The sequence below is a fragment of the Podarcis filfolensis genome (assembly GCF_964270895.1).
Source record: "Podarcis filfolensis genome assembly, chromosome: 13".
NCBI lineage: Eukaryota > Metazoa > Chordata > Lepidosauria > Squamata > Lacertidae > Podarcis > Podarcis filfolensis.
The window spans coordinates 42,783,862-42,804,040 of NC_139615.1; the positions used below are offsets into that span (position 1 = coordinate 42,783,862).

At 43.6% G+C, this 20,179-nt stretch overlaps 1 protein-coding gene across 9 annotated transcripts; it reads left to right on the forward strand.

The window, feature by feature from the left end:
• Positions 1–810: 810 nt before the first annotated feature.
• Positions 811–19,738, forward strand: LIMD2 (LIM domain containing 2). Of its 9 annotated transcripts, none has more exons than XM_083583727.1 (5): positions 811–834; positions 12,843–12,980; positions 15,297–15,341; positions 17,239–17,378; positions 18,375–19,738. In XM_083583727.1, the coding sequence occupies exons 2-5, from the start codon at positions 12,939–12,941 to the stop codon at positions 18,532–18,534; spliced, it is 387 nt and encodes a 128-aa protein (XP_083439853.1). In that variant the 5' UTR covers positions 811–834; positions 12,843–12,938; the 3' UTR covers positions 18,535–19,738. The 9 variants fall into 9 exon arrangements, with proteins under 9 accessions (XP_083439853.1, XP_083439847.1, XP_083439855.1 ...); XM_083583721.1 differs by lacking the exon at positions 811–834 and adding an exon at positions 1,312–1,546; XM_083583729.1 differs by lacking the exon at positions 811–834 and adding an exon at positions 1,312–1,407.
• The last annotated feature ends 441 nt before the right edge of the window (positions 19,739–20,179 follow it).

The following is a 20,179-nucleotide window of genomic DNA, read 5'->3' on the forward strand; positions in this document are numbered from 1 at the left end:
AGACCATCCCACCATCTCGTCCTCTGTCGTCCCCTTCTCCTTGTGCCCTCCATCTTTCCCAACATCAGGGTCTTTTCCAGGGAGTCTTCTCTTCTCATGAGGTGGCCAAAGTATTGGAGCCTCAGCTTCAGGATCTGTCCTTCCAGTGAGCACTCAGGGCTGATTTCCTTCAGAATGGAGAGGTTTGATCTTCTTGCAGTCCATGGGACTCTCAAGAGTCTCCACCAGCACCATAATTCAAAAGCATCAATTCTTCAGCGATCAGCCTTCTTTATGGTCCAGCTCTCACTTCCATACATCACTACTGGGAAAACCATAGCTCATCATTATTTTTGGTTTCTATTGATTTATTGGTTGGTTTGTTGCCTGTATGGGATATTCTGTTTTTTAATGTTTGATGTTTTGTTGTGTTTTTATATATGCTGTAAGCCAGCCAGAGTGGCTAGGGAAACTCAGCCAGCTGGGTGGGATATATTATTATTATTATTATTAATTTTATTGTTATTATTGCCTTGCAGAGTTGCAAGGGCTCCCGAGGTTCATCTAGTCCAACCCTAGCATAATAAAAATCCATTGCATATCAGCTCAGTTTAAAAGTGAGACGAATATGCAAAAAGCCAACATTTCCTGCCTTTTCGAAAAACATGGAGAATTCAGTCTTTCACCCAGAAAGTTGGCTAAAAAAGAGGCTTGTTCGCAAATGGAACAACGGAATCGCCGCTGGGTGTCGCGATGGCCACACTCCGCACCCAGCGGTGGAGAGTAATCTGTTGCAAAGGGGCATCTGTGGGCTGGAGAGAGAGGAGCCAGAGCATCCGCGCGTCTAGACGGAGGGTAATCTCATTATGGCTTGCTATTCTTTCGCTTGGCGTTTCAATTTGCGCGCGCCGCCTCGCGCACCTTTACGGCGCGGGAGGCGGTTTGCAAATCACCCCGCCTGTCACCCTATATATATAGGGTGCAATATATATATATAATATATATATATATTGCAACCCCCAAATAGAACGGTTTGCTTGCAGGCACCCACCCACCCACCCCATGGATGCAGTGTGGGAGGGAGACAGACAGACCTTCTCTTCGTGCTGGGGGGCGGGGGCCACCTTTTGTCCCCATAGAGGGGGGGAGAGAGGCTTTGCTCCCCCTCCCCATGGCTATTCCTACCCCACAGAGCAAGAGCAGCAGCCCCCACCTCCCACCGCCCAACCCCCCCTCCCGCGTTGATGGAGGCGGCGGCAAGAAGGGAGATGAAAGGTGGGTGGGCGTCGGGGGCGGAGAAAGTGAGGAGTGGGGGGGGGGGTTCGCTGCTGCGCGCGCACGCGGAGCACAAAGGAGACGCCGAGAGGAGGAGGAGGAGGAGCGCCGCGCTTTGTGCGCCGGAGACCTCTGGAGGGGAAGCCGCCACAGGCAGACACGCGCGCGCGCATTCACACGGACACCCGTACCCGGCTGGGGCCGCGCTGCGCCTACCTTCCTCCTCCTCCTCCTCCTCCTCGGCGGCCGAGAGAGAGAGAGAGAAGCTCCTCCTCGGGGAGACCCTGGGTGGGTGAGTCCGCGAGTCCCTCGTCTTTCCCCCTCACGGCGGGCGGAGGCCGCTCCTCCGGGGTCGGCGGGCCGACCGAGAGCTTTGGCCGCCTGAGGCGGAGCGGCCAAAGGGCGCCCTTCTCTCCCCGAAGCCAGCGCCCATTTCGGCACCTCAAAGGGAAGGGGGGAGGGAAACAAAGCACCCCTCCCCACCACAGGCGCTTCTCCCCTTCTGTGGAAAAATCTCAACGGTTTTAACGAGATGGAGGGACGTTGGCCGCCGCCTCACTCCTGCCTCACGGCAGGGCCGGCCCTGCCCAGCCTCGTTTGGGGGGGGGGCTTTTCATGGGAGAGGACCGCCTGCCCATAATATAACTGTTATTTCTGGGGTGAGAATGGGGCAGAGAAGAGCCAGCTCCTAGGGAATGAGGTCCACCTTGGGCCACCTCAATAAAATATTCGAGGGGGTCCCCCCCAAAAAAAAAGTTGAGGGGGAATTCCCATCCAAATGGCATGTGGGCGCTACATCATGGGATTGATGATGCGGGGTGGGGCTTACCTGCTCCCCCCCCCAAGTTGGCACACCTGAGATGGGGTGTGTATGCAGGTAGGGTGGGGTGTTTTGCCTCCCCCTTGCAAAAGATGGGGAGGGGGTTCCTCTGCTCCTGAACGCAAAGAGATGGTGTTTTGGGGGACATCTCTGCTGCGCCTCTCTGTGCGCTGAGTGCACAGGAAGGTGCTGGGTGCTGCACCGGGGATCCCGGGGAACTGCCCAGTGCAAGGAGAGGATGGAGGCGTCAAAGATAAAGGGAGCAGGGTAATGATTCAGAGAGAAACCACTGGTCTCCTTTGGGTGGGTTTAGCCTTTGACCTTCGGTCTTTGATGCTCGCTACAGACGCAGCATCAGCAATGCTCCTTCTGTTTCTGTTTTCCATATTGCTTGAGGAAGTAGCTCCTCGAGCCTCTGTCTGGTGAATTTTGAGCGAGAGGAGGAAGACACATTTGTATATGCAAAGAGGAGCGTGGTTCTTTATCATCACATGCTCCAGCGGTGGAAGCTGGTTCAAAAGTTGAATTAATTAGGACTGTCTCACACCCATTTTTAAAGGCACAAATATGCAAAGCTGCAACTTATTTGCAAGTGCATGATGGAACCTGGGTAGTGAAGACCACTAGCACCAGGTTGGATGAATTTTAGTGCACAAACTCCTCTAAGAGTTGCTTTTTTGCTTCTGCAAAACAGAGATTGAAAACAAACTGATCGGAGGGGGAGTAACCCAGGGATGGTATCCTAATTTAACAGTTGACTTAGATCAGGCTTCCTCAACCTCGGCCCTCCAGATGTTTTGAGACTACAATTCCCATCATCCCTGACCACTGGTCCTGCTAGCTAGGGATCATGGGAGTTGTAGGCCAAAAACATCTGGAGGGCTGAGGTTGAGGAAGCCTGACTTAGATTTTATGAATGTTGTGGGCAGCTTTGAGGATTTCAGCTGGAAAGTGGAATGCAATTTGCAAATACACTTGGACATTTTTTGAAGCTTCTATCAACATGGTAAACTGTTCTAAGAGTTGAGGAATGAGTCCCGGCAAGACCTTATTTGGAGTGTTCAGTTTTGGATATTGCAGGTCAGAAAAAGCTTGCACACAATTTTATTTTAAAGCGCAGATATGATGAGAGGCTGAAAGAGTAGAATATACAGAAAAACTGACAAAAACAATATGCTAACAGTTTTCAAATATTTAAGTTTCCAGCCTAACTATAGGCAAGAAGAAGTGGCTTTGATCTTGGTTCAGTAATAGAAAAAAATGTAGTGTAAGAAACTGCATAGACAAGGAGGTAGCAAGATCTTCTTCCTTGGAGGGTTTAACACAAGGTTGGACAGGTGCCTGTCAGTAATACTATTTTGATGTTGAAGGGTTGGGCTGCAGGTATCTTGGTATCCAACTCTTTGTTTTTAGTGCTGCTATGTGGGTGGCACTGTGGGTTAAACCAGAGCCTAGGACTTGCTGATCAGAAGGTCAGCGGTTCGAATCGCCGCGACGGGGTGAGCTCCCGTTGCTGGGTCCCAGCTCCTGCCAACCTAGCAGTTCGAAAGCACGTCAAAGTGCAAGTAGATAAATAGGTACCGCTCCGGAGGGAAGGTAAACGGCGTTTCTGTGCGCTGCTCTGGTTTGCCAGAAGCGGCTTAGTCATGCTGGCCACGTGACCCGGAAGCTCTATGCTGGCTCCCTCAGCCAATAAAGCGAGATGAGCTAGAGGAGCTTCGGGACATTACAAAGATGGGCGTAAGCCGGGAAAAATACAACACTTCGGAATTTCACAGAACTGGTTATCTCCTGGGAAAGCTGCAAAACTGAAACTGAATCTCGTCTACAGGGTGTTTAGACTAAAAGGAGACAACAGAATACTTTACTGAAGAAGGAAGGGACTGAACGCAAGTTTTTGTTCCTGAATAACAACAACCCATGTAGAGTTACTAAACTTCTGAATAAGAAAGTTTTAGCAGCGGAACAAGAGGAAGCTGGACTATAACCTTGAAAGAACAATGGGGGGAATTTTATAATTTGACATTTTTAAAGATTTAGGAATTAATTTTTAAAAAGTAATCCTAAAAATGGGAAATAATTCTGCAAGGAGTTGGGGGAAAAATGGGATTGATGGACTTAAGACTTCCAGGCTGGAAACATAGATTGGAGGATAAGGGAAATTAAACCGGGGAAGGGGAGGGAGAATTAGAATCCAAAGGCTTGCAACTATTTTCTGAATTGGTTTTCTTTTTTCTAATATATTTCTTATTTTTTTATACTTTTATTCTGTGTGCTTTTACTTTAATGGGAAAAAAGGGGGACATTGTGGAAAGAAAAGGGGGTGGGCTATGGGGAGAGATCTTTTGCTTTTTTTTATCAAGGGTGTTGCATAAGGTTTGTATAAATTTAAATTTGAACAATGGGGTATATAAATTGTGCTTTAAATCAGAAACAGAACTTGTGGAAACAACAATATGAAAGGGGAATACGGTAGGGGTGGGGGAAGGGGGGAGTCCCAGAAAGTGGATGTTTGAAAATAAGGTTCTGAATGTATCTTCATAATTTCTTTTCTTCTCTTTCTGTACTTTGGAAACTTCAATAAATATTATTTAAAAAAAAAAAAAAAAAAAAATAAAGCGAGATGAGCGCCACAACCCCAGAGTCGGTCATGACTGGACCTAATGGTCAGGGCTCCCTTTACCTTTATGCATCAACAGGGAGCCATCCTTACACAGTCGTACCTTGGATCCCAAACGCCTTGTAAGTCAAACGTTTTGGCTCCTGAATGCCGCAAACCCAGAAGTGAGTGTTCCGGTTTGCGAATGTTCTTTGGAACCCGAACGTCCAATGTGGCTTATGCGGCTTGCAGTTGGCTGCAGGAGCTTCCTGCAGCCAATTGGAAGCTGCGCCTTGGTTTCCCAATGTTTTGGAAGTGGAACGGAGGTACGACTGTATGTTCTAAAAGACACAGATCTCTTAAAAAGCTCTCAGAAAATATAGGCAGACTGTGAGCAATGACAGAGTGAAAGGGCACTCTGCCATTCCTTAACGAAACTATCATCTTTGTCTAGCAACATCCTAGATAATGTGCAATGTGGAACACTTGCATTGCAGACGTCAAGAATGGTTTCTTAAAGAGTTTTGGAAATTGACCAGCATTTCTCTGCAACACTTGCTGAATCTATCGGTGGCTATCTTGTCACCATGCTGGCTTGTGAAACTGTTTTGATAAAGCTGTGGTGAAGGAGGTTTGGTCTATCAATAACTATCACCCTGTTTGCAGAATGGATGGAATTATTAGTCGTGATAGCCTACTGCAGGAATGGGAAACCCGTGGCTCTCCCGTTGTTTGTTGAACTACACTTCCACTCATTCTGGACCACGTTGGCTGGGGTCAAAGAGCATCTGGAAGGTCACACGTGCCTCATCCCTCATAGAGCATAGTACATCTCAGCATACTAGATGCTGGGGACAAACAGCAGGTATCTCCATCACCTTTATGTCCTGTTTGTGGGATTCCGTAGGCAACTGGCTGGCTACTTTGGGAACAAAATGCTAAACTAGTTTACCGATAGCAGGGCAGTTCTTAAGAAAGCAGAGCCTTCTTGGTTTCTGATCCTCTTTGCATGCATGGTTTCTTCTCTCTCCAGCACACCCTTTCCTCTGCCAGAAAGGAGGATGTGTAGCAACATCTTGTTTCCTTTTAAGTACATAATGAAATGCTTTCTTCTGTGCTCTTTATGTGGCAAATAGTCCCATCTTCCCTTGCCCCCAAACCGTTCATTTTGTACACCTTGCTTGGAACGAAATCCATTTAGTTGAATGTGTTTGGGTCTTGCTACTGTAGCTCAGTAGTTGGTGAGTTAGTATACTAATTATTGAGCAAATCCCAGTCTAGCTCTATCAATCAAACTTTGTGGCTTTCCCAGTAGCTCTCAGACACAATAGTTGTGTCTTACTTACAAATGGCTATACTTTGAGACTTATTAAGTGGCATGTCTTTCCGAGAGCAATTTTGCCTTTGGGCTTCTAGGTGCCATTTGGACCTGAAGCAATTACAGTTCACTTTCTTAAGTTGAGTCAGGGAGAAAACATTTCAACTTGACAGGACACTGCAATAGACCTCCAGGTGGCCATAATGGAACATCAAAGGGAAGCTGCTGAATTATAGTTCATCAAGAGGTTAAATGCTTTCACATGGACTAAACTGATGCAACAGATTTTTATTATACAATACTGGGGCTGGACTAGATGACCCTTGGGGTACCTTACAAGTCTATGATTCTAGGATTCTGTGTGGGTTAATTGGCTTACCAATGGCAGGGTATCTGTGTTATCAACACAACAGGTTTTTTTTTTTTTTTTGTTAATGGCACTGCTAAGAATGCAGTTATCACCCTCTGTAATTTTCCACATTTCCTTCTGACCTCACTGAAAACACCTCCCTCCACCCTATTCACAGACGCACACTCCGAATAACATGTCATGCATTTGATGAAATGGACTGTAGTTCACAAAAGATAATGCCCGGTGTTCAAAATTCCCATTGTTCTAGGCGCATTTTGCGACAGGGAATTTTATTAGCACAAGCAGTTTCTGGTTTTTTTTTAAATAATAATATTTATTAACCATTTAAAGACTACAAAATAGCACAAGCAGTTTCTGAGCTCTGGGTACAGTACTGCACCTAAGATTTCAGATTAAAACTGCGGAGTGGAAGGAAAGGAGGACCTTTTTCTGCCTCCCCACTTCCAGCTACTTTCTGAAGAATATATGGGGCGTGGGCAGAGGAAGGACTAAACCATGTGAAAAATGAACATAATATTTTAGCTGCGATTCTTTCATTTTCAGCTTTGTGTTCTTGTTATAAAAAAAGTGCTCCTAGACATTCTGTTGTTGCGCCCATAACCTAGGTTTAAGGTGCCATTTAGCTCCTAGCTTTCATATCTCAGTTTCTGATAATGCCATAATAAATGTGTCAAGTCTTTAAGCTTCCACGGGACTCTTTGTTGTTTTATAACTTACTTTCTTCACCAAACCTTTATTAGGTATTACAAATATAGGCCATCATAAAACATCCATATATAAAAAATTAAAATATATACAAATAAGCAGCCATATAAAAATATGTAATAACGAGGATTTTCATTGGAGTATCTCCTGCTACATAGTGCCATTCACCACTCTGAGAGATACTATTTATTGATAAAAACTTAGCCACCCTTGCAATTACTTCCGGGTTAATGTCAGACAGATAGAATCTGATATTTTCATTGCGCCATGATGTTAGACTACCCAAAAAACGGGGATAGTACACGTTTGCGTAGCTGGTGTACAATGGACAGTAGAAAATAATATGTTTTACTGTGTCCGACACATTCAAAAACATCTGCAATGTCTATCGTTTCCGGGGATGTTTAAATACCTGCCCATGACAAAAGCTGAGGGGAAAACGTTCAGTCGGGCTAACATAAAGGCCCTGCATTGGACTGGAATTATTAATTTTGAAATATAAGTGACCCTGTTATCTGTTGCATTTAAACCATAAAACTTGGGGGAGCAAATTTTATTTACAGCTGACTCAATGTATTGTTTTTCAATGTTCCTTAATCTGATTTGAATATTACGATATATTGCTAGTCCACACCCAGTATTCCTTTGTGTGTATACTTAGTTATGCACACATCATCTCATACTTGATTGAACTTGGGAGCCCCAGGATACTTATCAAGAAACTTGAGTGCATCTTATCTAAATCAGTATTATATGCTTGTATCCAGTTGCTTTATAACACGGTTGCCAAGACTAAATGCCTATGTGTCTTTAGGACCCAAACTGCAGTACAGTCTTTAAACTAGGGATGGTTAATTTGTGGTTCCCTAGGTCTTGTTGGTGGATGCAGGTGGCGCTGTGGGTTAAACCACAGAGCCTAGGACTTGCCGATCAGAAGGTAGGCAGTTCGAATCCCCTCAACAGGTTGAGCTCCCGTTGCTCGGTCCCAGCTCCTGCCAACCTAGCAGTTCGAAAGCACGTCAAAGTGCAAGTAGATAAATAGGTACCACTCCGGCGGGAAGGTAAACGGCGTTTCCGTGCGCTGCTCTGGTTCTCCAGAAGCGGCTTAGTCATGCTGGCCACATGACCCGGAAGCTGTACGCCGGCTCCCTCGGCCAATAAAGCGAGATGAGCGCCACAACCCCAGAGTCGGTCACGACTGGACCTAATGGTCAGGGGTCCCCTTTACCTAGGTATTGTTGGAGTCTAATTCTGTTTAAGAACGGAAGAGCTGTGTCTTAGTGGAAGAGCATGTGCTTTACATACAGAAGGCCCCAGTTTAGTTCTCAGTATCTCCAGGCATGGCTGGGAGACACCGTTGTCCTAAACCTTGGAGAGCCACTACCAGTCAGAGAAGAAAATTGTGAGTCAATTGTTTGACTCAGTATAAGGCAGGTTCCTATTTTCCTAGACCGAGCCAGCATGGCTAATATTCAGGGGTAGTGGGAGTCTAACAACACCTGGAAGACCGCAGGTTCCTCACCCTTGCCTTAAACCCAAACCTCATTTCCAGTTACTTCTTAAGGTCTGCACCAATCATGTATAAAGTGGACAGTTTGTTTTGAAGAACAAAATGAGCCAAAAGGAGTGAAGAGTGAGGTGCAATCCTCTAACTGCTACTTAACTCTGCAGAACCTCTGTCCTAGGCACCTTTTTCAGCTAGACTCTTCTTGCACTGTTAGGGAATAGGCTGCAGAGAGGTAAACCAGGCGTATTCCTTTGCCCTATATACTTTATACACAGAACTGTTACTGCCATGCAGGATTTGAACTCTAGTGCCTATTAATGGTTAAATATTTATATAAGAAATATATACCGGTAACCTGGAAAAGAACAGTGAACGTTCAGAAGCGTTTACTTGTAATAAACCCCTTGTGTTAAAAAGGATAAGCAGACTCTATGAAAGTGAAGTGCAACAGAAAATTAGTTATGGAAAACTTGACCTGAATAGCAGGTATGTCTTTTGTTTCATAAGAATTAAGAATGTTGAACAGCATGTGGTTGCCTTTGATTGCTATCACCCTTGCATGAACTGGAGGGGGAACGCGTTCTTTCTTTTAAGCTAACAGTTAATGGGCTATGAGCAGTGGTTGCGCCAGGTTATTTTGTGCCCCAGGCAAGGCTTACTACTTGAACCTCCCCCGCCCCCCATGCTAACTTAAATTTTCAAAAACAGATGTATTGTAGAAAAAATGAAAAGCACAAAACTTGAAACTGCTACATTTATTTTAAATTGCAAGAATTAGTAATAACAACAACCTTTGATTATCTTAAATACACAAGAAAATATTTTCGCACACATCATTGTGAATAACCTTGTGAATTGTGACATTAAAAGTTAAGTCTCTTTGAAGTTTCAGTTTCAAACACATCAGAATCTCACTTTGCATGACTTTTCCTTTGAAGATTTTGTCACCAGGTCAAGTGCTGATGCCTGGGCATGTTCAATTGATATAAGTTTGAGCTTTGAGAAACAGTGTACAGTGTACCTCGGTTTAAGAACAGTCCTGTTTTCGAACGATTTGGTTTACGAACTCCACAAAACCGGAAGTAGTGTTCCGGTTTTCGAACTTTACCTTGGTCTACAAATGGAAAGCGAACGGTGAAAGGGCACCGGCGGCGGGAGGCCTCATTAGGGAAAGTGCACCTTGGTTTAAGAACAGATTCGGTTTAAGAATGGACTTAAGGAACGGATTAAGTACGTAAACCGAGGTACCACTGTACAACACTTGCCACTGACACTGGAAGTGTGAGAAGGGTCCTTAGAACAACAGAAACGTTAGACACATTATCCAGGAGTTTTTGTTGTAATATGAAAAGAAATACTTCTTGTAGAAGTCTTTGAGCTATTGCTATAAGTTCACAGCACAGATCTTCAGCATTAATATCTTTGTTTCCATTGTGTAGCAATGATTTTTCCAAATTCTTGCAGGCCTTAAGTACATCTTCAGTAGATTTTTTTGTAGATACTGTATATATCATATAGGAAACCAAATAGGGAATTATATTGTTGAAGCTGTAAGAATCTCTGTAAGAATACAATAGATTGTATGCCATGTCTATAGCTGGGCGGTATTTTGATAAATTGTCTGAAACCAGTATGACGATCAGATTGTGAACCAGGTTTCAGACTTTTTGAGCTGGCAATACATCGCGGCTGGCTCCCCAGCTGCTGACAGCACAGCACACCTCACTCCCATCCGACTGCCTACCTGTGCTGTGCTGGGGGCAGCTGGGGAGCTGCAATGTATTGCCAGCTCAAATTGCTTGCAGATGGCAAAGGCGTAGGCAGACACAACCTGAGAAGGCGCTCGCCCGGAACTTACTCAGGCTCGGTTTGCCTGCCTGCCTCCACCACCTCCTCTGCCCGGGTGGACTGCCTCTTTCTCCTGGTCAGTTACTCCTAGAGCGACCATTGCTGCCCTTGGGCTTCTTTGCCAGCATCTCTGCATGCTCCCTGCTGATACTCTTGGATTCCCTGCTCCCCCCCCCCCAGGTTATTCTGACTATGCAATTAGAGGAAATCCTAGAAGTGTCAGGGGTATTTAATCGTGTGGAAGAGAAGCATCTGTGTACAGTGGTACCTCGGGTTACATATGCTTCAGGTTACATATGTTTCAGGTTACAGACTCCGCTAACCCAGAAATAGTGGGTCCCATTAGGTAGGAAATAGGAGGCCCCATTAGCTAAAGTGGTCTTCAGGTTAAGAACAGTTTCAGGTTAAGTACGGACCTCTGGAACGAATTAAGTACTTAACCTGAGGTACCACTGTATTGCAGGGACAGTCAGAGGACAGTTTGAGAGCTATACAATAATAATATTTATAGAGAGATAATTATTTTTGGGGGGGAGGTGTAGCTGTTGTTTTGTATATTTTAGATCTTGTGATTTATGTGGAAATACTTCAGTTTGGTTGTGTGTGTTTTAATGTTTTATTTATTGTTTATGACTACTTTTGTTATGTTGCAAAGTGTGTTTTTTCATGTTGCAAGCTGCCTTGAGCATGGTTTGAGCTGTGGAAAAGCAACATAAAAATAAAAACTCTGTTATGTATGGCCATAAATGTGTTCTTTTCAGTCGTCTTTTACCAAGATTTAGCGAAGACAGTTAGAATATATAATACTGGTTCTTGCTTGTCAGCAGAAATGTTTTTCTTAACACAATTCAACAATTTAAATATAGGATCTAAATAAATGCTTGTCTGAAACATTTCACCAATTGCTCCACCTCCTCTTCCAATGTTTTCTTGCTTTTTTGCATCTCTACAATATTTAAGAGGATATGCTGCCATATGTGGAGATGCTAGGATGTGTGAAAGATAAGCTAATGCAGCACATGTGTCAGAATGGAACAGCTGTGCGGAGAGGAAGGTTTCGGATACGTCTGTTTGAGAAAGAATGGAAGTTCTTAACAGAGAGGGTTGGTGTAGCTTGAAAGTTTGCATCCTTCATTTTGAATATGGATTGGTCCTCTGACACAGTCTTAGTACTGCCTCTATCCTTTCTAAATTATAGTACAGTGGACCCTCTAAGTTTGGATACAAACTTAATTCATTCTGGGGGCCTGTTCGCACCCCAAAAATTACATAAATAGAGGCGCGCTTCTGCGCACATGCACAGTGCGCTCGAACACTTCTGCGCATACATGCAGCGCGATTGAGCGCTTCTGCGCATGTGCGCGCGGTGCATGGCTGCAACTCGAAGATTCCGTATCCAGAGGGATACGTAAGTAGAGGTACAGCTGTAAATGGTGGTCTGTCGCTAATGCTTAAGAAAGGTTTAATTGTGGTGGCAGTAGTCACTGGCCTTGTTATGAGCCTCTTTTGCTCTGGACCTTACTTGATTGGCGAAATGCAGGGGACTTTAGTTTGTCCTCTCTTTTGCCCATGTGGTGTCTAACCCTGAGACCTTTGATCTTGTCATGACTTATTGTGTGACGTTTGAGCCATGCGGCTCAGCAGAGAGAGCAGGAAACAACAAGCCAACCACAGAAGGGAGCGGAAATGAATCAGATTTCTCAAGCAGCCTGAAAGTCTTGCAGAACAGTGCTATATTGTGAGGACCCAGGTGGCAAAGAAAGGATAATCTGCTTGTGAAGACTGGAGTGTTATCAGGTATGACAGTATATGTACCTTACATGTACCTGTGATGGACCAGTCAATAGTAGGGAGTCAAATGGCAAGTAAGATGCAGGCAAAGTGAAACAAGGTAGGATGCTTCAGCAACAGTTTTACTGGAAAGGGAAGAGGCTTAACAAAATGAGGAGACAGAGAGGAGCTCTGTTCTGTTTATGTGGTCGAAGGCATAGAAATGGGATTTTGGGAAATGCTGTTTTTGAATAATGAAATACCATCCAACTTTGCTCATTAATAGGCGTGATAATTCAGTTTAGGAAATTTTATTGCTCAAGTTTTGATGGTTACTGTTTTATGATATGTTTTTGTAGGAGTAATTTATTAATGAATGAACTAAAATTAGATTACTTACATATTGATAGATATGTATTTGAATGCTCATATGTTTGTGTAGATACTGATGACTCTGCTTTATGTATTCTGTTGCTCTATTTCAGACAAAATGCATTAAAGCTTGGAAAATAAATTAATGGCAGTTTGCGTACTGCAGAGCTTTCGTAGGAATGTCAAGGTGAACCAGATTCCTGGGTTTTGCAGCTCAGGAGCAGAAGTATTGTTCCAATGCAAGAGGCTGCATTAGCTGTTTTTCCCCCCTCCTAGGTATCGTGAGGCACCAACTTAAGCCATACCAGCAGGATAGAATTGGCCAACTCAAGGGAGTGAAGCTGCAGACCTGTGTCGGGGAAACGTAGAGTTATGTTCCAAGCCAAGGGACCAGCCAGTACAGCCTCCGCTAATGTATGTATTGTAATCAAGATTTCAGATTGAAGAGGTTGCTGCTACTTCCTGGGGGGTGGGTTGAGGGGAGATAACATGTGTCCCACAGTCCAATCCTATGCATGTCTGCTTCGAAGTAGGTACCCCTGAGTTCCATGAGATTTACTCCCAGGTAAGTGTGTAAGGGACTGCACCTTTAGTTACTCAAATATAAAACTGACATGCCAGTCTGTTGCAGCAAAAGCACCCAAAAGATGGCACTTTAAAGTCTAGCAAATTATTATGGCATAAGCATTCACAGACTAGAATCTTACTTCATCAGATGCATGGAAAGTAATCTTCCGTTGGAAATAATATTTAACCAGAACAAAGGAGAAGGGTCCCAAGGATATAAGTAAACACAAACAAAATCAGAAGAACCGTAAAAAGGTATAAAAGTGATTTACAAATTGACAAAACAAAGCAACATGCAAAGTGAACATATACAAATATAAGCAGATAAAGCCATATACAAATATAAGCAGACAAAGCCACTGTTGCGTAACAATTTCTCCAAACACTTCAAGTTACGATAATGAGATTGCTTGCCTTGCATCCTGTTTCTCACTTCATCAGAACAAATGGAAAGTTTCTCACAGATAGCAGTTGTAGACTCCCACGCAAGGGCTATATGTCTGGGACAATGTAATTAAAACTTGAACGTATGCAAAACAATCACAGTGACCATTTGCAGCAGCAGCAGCGTTAATTGATAATAGCACAAGCGATGCATTGCTTGCTTGCTTAATGAACACTTGCTTGGGACAGGAACTCACTACAGTGGTACCTCGGGTTACAGAACTTCATGCTATGTGATTTCGGGTTACGCACCGTGCCGAACCCGGAAATACCGGAACAGGTTACTTCTGGGTTTCTGCGCCTGCGCAGAAGCGCTAAATCGCGCTTTGCGCATATGCAGAAGTGTCAAATTGCAGTTTTTAGCTATTTGGACATGTTAGCAGTACTAGGATAACTGCTGTTGTGAACGGTCATTATGCAGACTGTTCTTTTTACATTTTATGGTCATTTCCTTCTTTCATTCCAGTTGATTAACCTTTAGCATTGCACCTGGTGAAAGTTTTTCGTTTTAGAATTCTGCTTTATTTGTAGCACTTGACTGCATAGACACATAGCTCAAGTTGATGTAATGTTCCATTTTGGATGCCTCTTGCAATAGGAATAGTATACCTTGGATGTGAGAATCATTAAAAATTATTAGTTCACTTTCTCATGTCTGTTCACCATATTTGGGTATGTTTTTTATGTTTTACTAATCAGGAAAACTGATTTTTGTTACATCAATATTTTTGTGGGGTTCCTCTCTTTCTAAGGAGTCTGTTTTTCATTCGGCATGTTTGACATTTTTATTGATGTTAAAATATTGCAGAAAACTTTACAAAAAGAAATAAGTTTTACTTAATGTGAATTTGATATATTTTCTTATATTTATTTATTCTATTTCTAAATAGTTTGAAAAAAGATACAAATAATGATAACAATTAAAATTCATCCTAGAAACAGAAAACTACCTTAATATGGCTATTAATGTCTTAAAACTATCCTATTCATTCTGTTCATATACTTGCAGTGCCCTTGAAAAAGGAATTTTCTGAAATGCACTGGACTTACAATAAATTGCATTTCTGTTCCCTAGAGTCCTCCCCACTCCACTTTTCTTCCTTTGCCAGTTAGTGATACTATCCAAGATCTGTGGTTGTTTTTACACAAAAGTTGATGTCATAATAAATTCATCAGGCTGAAATCCTGCATCTTTTACTGGGGAGTCAGCCCATTGAATTCAAACTCAGTGGGACTTACTTCTGGGTAGACATGTAGAATATTGCACTGTCAGCCTTTAAGGTGCCAGAAGACACGGTTGTTTTCAAAATTTATGTTCACTTATCCTTACAATGAATCCTGTGGATTGTAGTTTGTGGAAGCAATTATCTGTTCTTAAATTCTTGTATTCTTTGGAAAATCAATGTGAGTTAAACAGGACTCGCATGGTTACGTTCCAACTCTAAGAAATAATCTCCCTTTAAGGGAGTTATTGAGAACTTGCTGATGGTAGTTGTCTGCCCATACAGTGCATTACATAATGGTCTAGGAAGAAAGTGTGAAATGGGACATAAATAGGAAATTCTAAAATTGCTTAAAAAGTAGCAATATCAAAGCTTACAATTGTGATTCATCTGCAATCTCTTTCTATTCCCCGTTGTTTCTTTAATGCAGATCATAACATGATGCTCTCTACTCTGTATAATTATCAATTGCATTTTCCCTCTCCTCTTTCTTTAGGAGGCAAAGAGCAACTCAGGGGCATCCACCGTGCAGAGATCCAAGGTAATTACCACCCCAGTTTTTACCATTGGGCATGAATGTTTCCCCAGAAGGTGTGGGGACAGTCAAATAAAAACACAGCACAACAACCCCTGCAACTCCTCTTTGCTTCAGAAGCAGCCTTGTACCATCGCTGTAGAAAATGACAATTTTACTGGCCTCAGCATTCTTGGAACTTGTTAAGTGAATATGCAATTCTTTTTGAACTTGCTTTAAAGAAGAAAAAAAAAACCTGTTATTGATTATCCTTTTCGGAGGCTTCTAAGGCACTTATTAGTATATAAATTGCTTTATAGTTCTTATCTCAGTTGCTGACTCAGTTGGATCTTTAAAGCTTTCCCATCACCTCATAGTTCTCTTTAAAGGCAAACGGCTCCATTGCTGTAGCTCATGTTCCTGCATCCTGTTGTTGGGGTAACTTTGTTTATGGATCTTCAAAGGATGCACACCATATGCATGCGACAGTACCAAAAGCAAAATAATTCAGCTCCAGGCTCAAATTACACATTATGTAGTCTGCTGAGAATGTAACGCAGCTCGGGGGGCGGGTGCACGGAGACAGAGGCTGCCTTTGCCTTCCCCCTCTGGTCCTTGCTCAGATTGTAATTGCACCCCCCCCAGGGACAAACTAGAGAGGATATGTGAAATGCGTAAATGCATTTGACATACAGCTACCACTGGTGGAGATTGGCATCAAAACCATGCCATATAGGGGTGGGAGGAGAGGTCTAACCATTCCCTTGCATGCTGCACTCCCAATTAAAGCTCATCCCTCTTTCCAAAGTTGATCCCAGGAGGAAGCTTCCGCTGGCACAGGCTGCTTTGGGTTTGAAGCTCCTCCCCCTCAATAGAAACACAGAACTTCAGTTATAACAGAGAGGGAAGGGCTGTTGCTCTAGGTATGCAGAAGGCGCCAGGTTCAATCCCCACTATCTCCAGGCAGGGCTGCGTGGGACTCCTGCCTGACACCTTAAGAGAGCCGCTGCCTTGATGTGGTGGACCAATGGCCTCACCCTGCATAAGGCAGCTTCTAATGCAGTGTGAGCTGCAATGTGGCAGCAGTAGATAAACAATTAACAAGGTGGAAAGAAGCTGCTGAACTTGCTTTTTAGTGTGCATTCATATATTATGTTTTTGTGACGTTTTCTCCTTTTCATTATTTTTTATCTGCTGACAATTGGCCAAATGCCTGCTTTGGATGGGGTCATATTCCTCTGAAGGAGCAGATTCAGTCTGGGGATGCTCTGGATCCATCTCTGTTGCTAGAGCCTTTGGTGATCTCATTGACTAGGAGAGCTTACCAGCTTTGGTTAGTGAGAGATGCTGCAGCCATTCCTGGATTGGTATAGCCTGACCAGCGATCTCTATGTGCTGGTCCCCTCCACATTGGATTGCTGCAGTGAATTCTGTGTGGGGCTGTCCTTGAGGCTGACCCAGAAGCTAGTGCAAAATGTGATGACTCAGCTGCTGGATGGGGCAGAAATTACCATATTACACCAGTGCTGAAAGAATTACACCAGCTGCCTATTAGCTACTGGGCTAAATTGATGGTGCACTTACTGGTGTACAGAACCCTTTACAGCATGGGACCAGGATACATAAAAGGATACATCTTCTTAGGAGGTCCGCTTCACATTACTTTGGAAGCAAGCCTTCAGTTTGGCAGAACTCCATCCCATTATATATCACTCGCGGATCATCTCTATTGTCATTTAGGTTAGGATTGAAGACTTTCCTCTCTCAAAAAGCCTTCTAAGTGGAGTTTGTTATCCTGGCTGGTATTTGTATTGGATTTAAAACTGATTTTAGCAGTTGTTTTTAAATGCGTAGTTGTTTTAATTCTCTTTATATATTTGGATATACTGTGAGATTACATTGTGCTTTTGCTGCTGTCACTCAGTCTTTCAGCTTGAAGGCCCAGGTGAAGGAGACATGCAGTGCCTGCCAGAAAACTGTCTATCCCATGGAGCGCCTCGTGGCCGATAAATTTGTCTTCCACAACAGCTGTTTCTGTTGCAAGCACTGCCACACCAAGCTCAGGTGAGAAGGGCAGGGGGAGCAAAACTTTGAAGGTGAAGAGGATTTGGGGGATGGGAGGCTAGGTGGTTGGGTTCATGTCACACTCTCCCCTACCAATTTTATCTTTATGGTAGGCCTACTCCCACCCCAGAAAACAGTGAGGAACTGGGGGCAAGCACAAGACGAACCAGAAATGTTGGTTGAATGAGAAACACATTTAGTTCCTTTATGAAATTTCATGTTCTCCAGATTCTGTACTGAGGTATACAGCAGTCTGCCCACAATGTGGGATTGAGGCAGAGGACAGTTTTTCTTTCGGCAGTGAGAACTGCTCTGAAGTTTGATCCTTGATCAGAAGAGGGTGAGAGGTTTGGTCTGAAAGGCACGTACATAAGACCACACTTTTTTGTTTCAGCTTTATGCAGTTGTGAATATTGACACAGATTTAAAGAGTAGGATGAGAGGGCACTATTCCTTCCTTGGCTGCTCTGCCAAGGCGATGAGGGCAAATTAAGGGATTAAACATACCTGTCTGTTGAAAAGTACCATTCAGTCCAGTAGGGTTTACTCTCAGGTATGTAGATATAGGATTGTAGACTAAATGCCAAGTTTATGCAACTAGACACCCTTTATGTCTTACAATTAGGAGAACAGAAGTCATCACTTTGAGATTAGTTGGAAGGAATCTTTTTAAATTATGAAAACCTTGCCACAATGCAATCAATTTCCATAAATTCTTCTGAGGTTGCCTGTTCTTGCAAATGTGACTTTCTTGGACCAATTCATTTTGCTCACATTTTTAAGAGCTGGTAACCTTAAGAGTTAAGGGGAGCTCTCATTCTGATGAGATTTCCATGTAAAACGAAAAGGCTGGTGTAAGCTCAGCCTTTTAACAAAGAAGGGGCAGTGGCAGGGACAAACTAGCCTTCGTGCCTCATTCTCTTATGTTCTCTTCTGTTGTGTTTCTTCAGTCTTTTTCCTAGGTGGGCTTTAACATGTGCTTTCCCTTCCTTCCAGTTTGGGTAGTTATGCAGCTCTACACGGGGAATTCTACTGCAAGCCACACTTCCAGCAGCTATTCAAGAGCAAAGGCAACTATGACGAGGGCTTTGGGCGCAAGCAACACAAGCAACTCTGGCTGCAGAAAGAGGTTGAGAACGGGACCGATACAGCATGACGAAGCAGGCCCCAATTTCCCCACTTTGAGAGCCCTGGTATGGGGATGAACTGAGCTGATGGAAAGCAGTGGAGCTTGCAAGGGTTGCTGGGAGCAGGGAAAGCCAGGCAGAAACAAGAGGATGGTTCCAGTGTTGTGGGAGCAATGCTACCTGCGTATCTGGGAACCCCAGACACTGTGCCCATGGAGGGGTGATAGTGGAGGATCTTGAACAAATCATGTAAGAGCAGGCACATCAGCGTGCTGGTGGGGGACAGGGGTTGCATGAATGAAGCAACAGATACTGCGGCTTGTATTTCCAGACTTCTTTAATGTGATTGCATCTAAGCTCCTGAGCAGGAGAGATCCATGTTTACCACACCTTCTCCTGTGCACTACCATGTGGAATGCAAACTCTCCCCTCACTTGTCACACATCTTGCAAACTCAACTGCAGATCCCATGAAACAGCCTAGATTGGGGAAATTGCCAGGTTACAATTTCCTTTGTCATAGAACCTTGGGCCAGAGAAACCTTTCCAACAGGCTTTAGTTAATGCCTCCTACACCTTATGTTTACAATCCAATCCCATCCCATCCAGTTACGGAGTGGCAAAGGAGAATGGCTCTATTAAAATATCTGGTTGTCTGGATAAACACGAATCCCGCTTTTAAAGGAAATTTTATGATGGGGCAGGGCACACAGTAAATGCTGACTATTAATTTGGCCAAAATGCATTTCTACCTCTCCCTTTATTTAAAACAATCCCAGATTAGCCTGTACTTCTTTTCCTGCTGGGAGACTGTGTGCTTCTGCTGCAGAGATCACACTCATAGATAGTCCTGCTAAGAAAGCATGGAAAGAGAACATGCTGCTTTCCAGAGCAACCAGTTTTCTATCGTGACGAAAGGGAGGGAGAAGCAATCCTGGAGAAACAGAGGGCGAGTGTGGAGATAATACAACAATGACTGAAATGTGCATACCAATCCAGTTTTGAACACGAAACAGGAATTGGATGGGATTCCAAACCTTGCACCTTCATTTTCATCAGCTCGGTTCTGCCCCAAACATTTAGCCTTAAATCCTGGGGAAGCATTCAATGTCTATCTTTTATATTTGCCTTTTTCAGTGGTACGTGGTTAAGCTGAAGCACAAACTCGTGGTGTTGTGTCCAGAGTTGCGCTGTCTGCTGTCTTATTTTTGTAATATAAGTTTTCTGAACCTTTCTTGCTTCATGTTGTTCTGTGAAACAGTTTGAGGTGGTGAAATTTACAACTTATCCCATTACATGCAAGTTTCCCTACTCAAATACTGGCATGAATTATGCACAGGAGAACAAAGCAGCCATTTTGTTTTATATATATATTAAAAAAACAACTCAGTTGTTTCCTGTTGTAAGGAAAGCTATGATGCAACACAGACTGCAAAATGGAGGTGACCCAGCATTGACAAATTTTGCTGTGGCAGCTGGAGCAGAGAGAGGAAGATATAAGGTAGATGAAGTAACTTAACTGTGTCTGCATTCCACAGCAGAAAGGTAGACGCTCACAAGAGCTCCCACCACAATCCAGTTAGTCTATAAGGCATCAGATATTACAGAGACTTCTAGTGTTGAGACACTCATAAATTGCAGTCCACTCCACTTTGCAGAAAGGGAATAGCATATA

Bases quoted from the DNA above. Each gene is read 5' to 3' on its own strand.
- LIMD2 (XM_083583727.1), top strand. From the start codon at position 12,939: ATGTTCCAAGCCAAGGGACCAGCCAGTACAGCCTCCGCTAAT. The intron at 12,981-15,296 runs GTATGTATTGTA...CTCTTTCTTTAG, and splicing joins CCAGTACAGCCTCCGCTAAT to GAGGCAAAGAGCAACTCAGG. The intron at 17,379-18,374 runs GTGAGAAGGGCA...CCTTCCTTCCAG, and splicing joins CACTGCCACACCAAGCTCAG to TTTGGGTAGTTATGCAGCTC.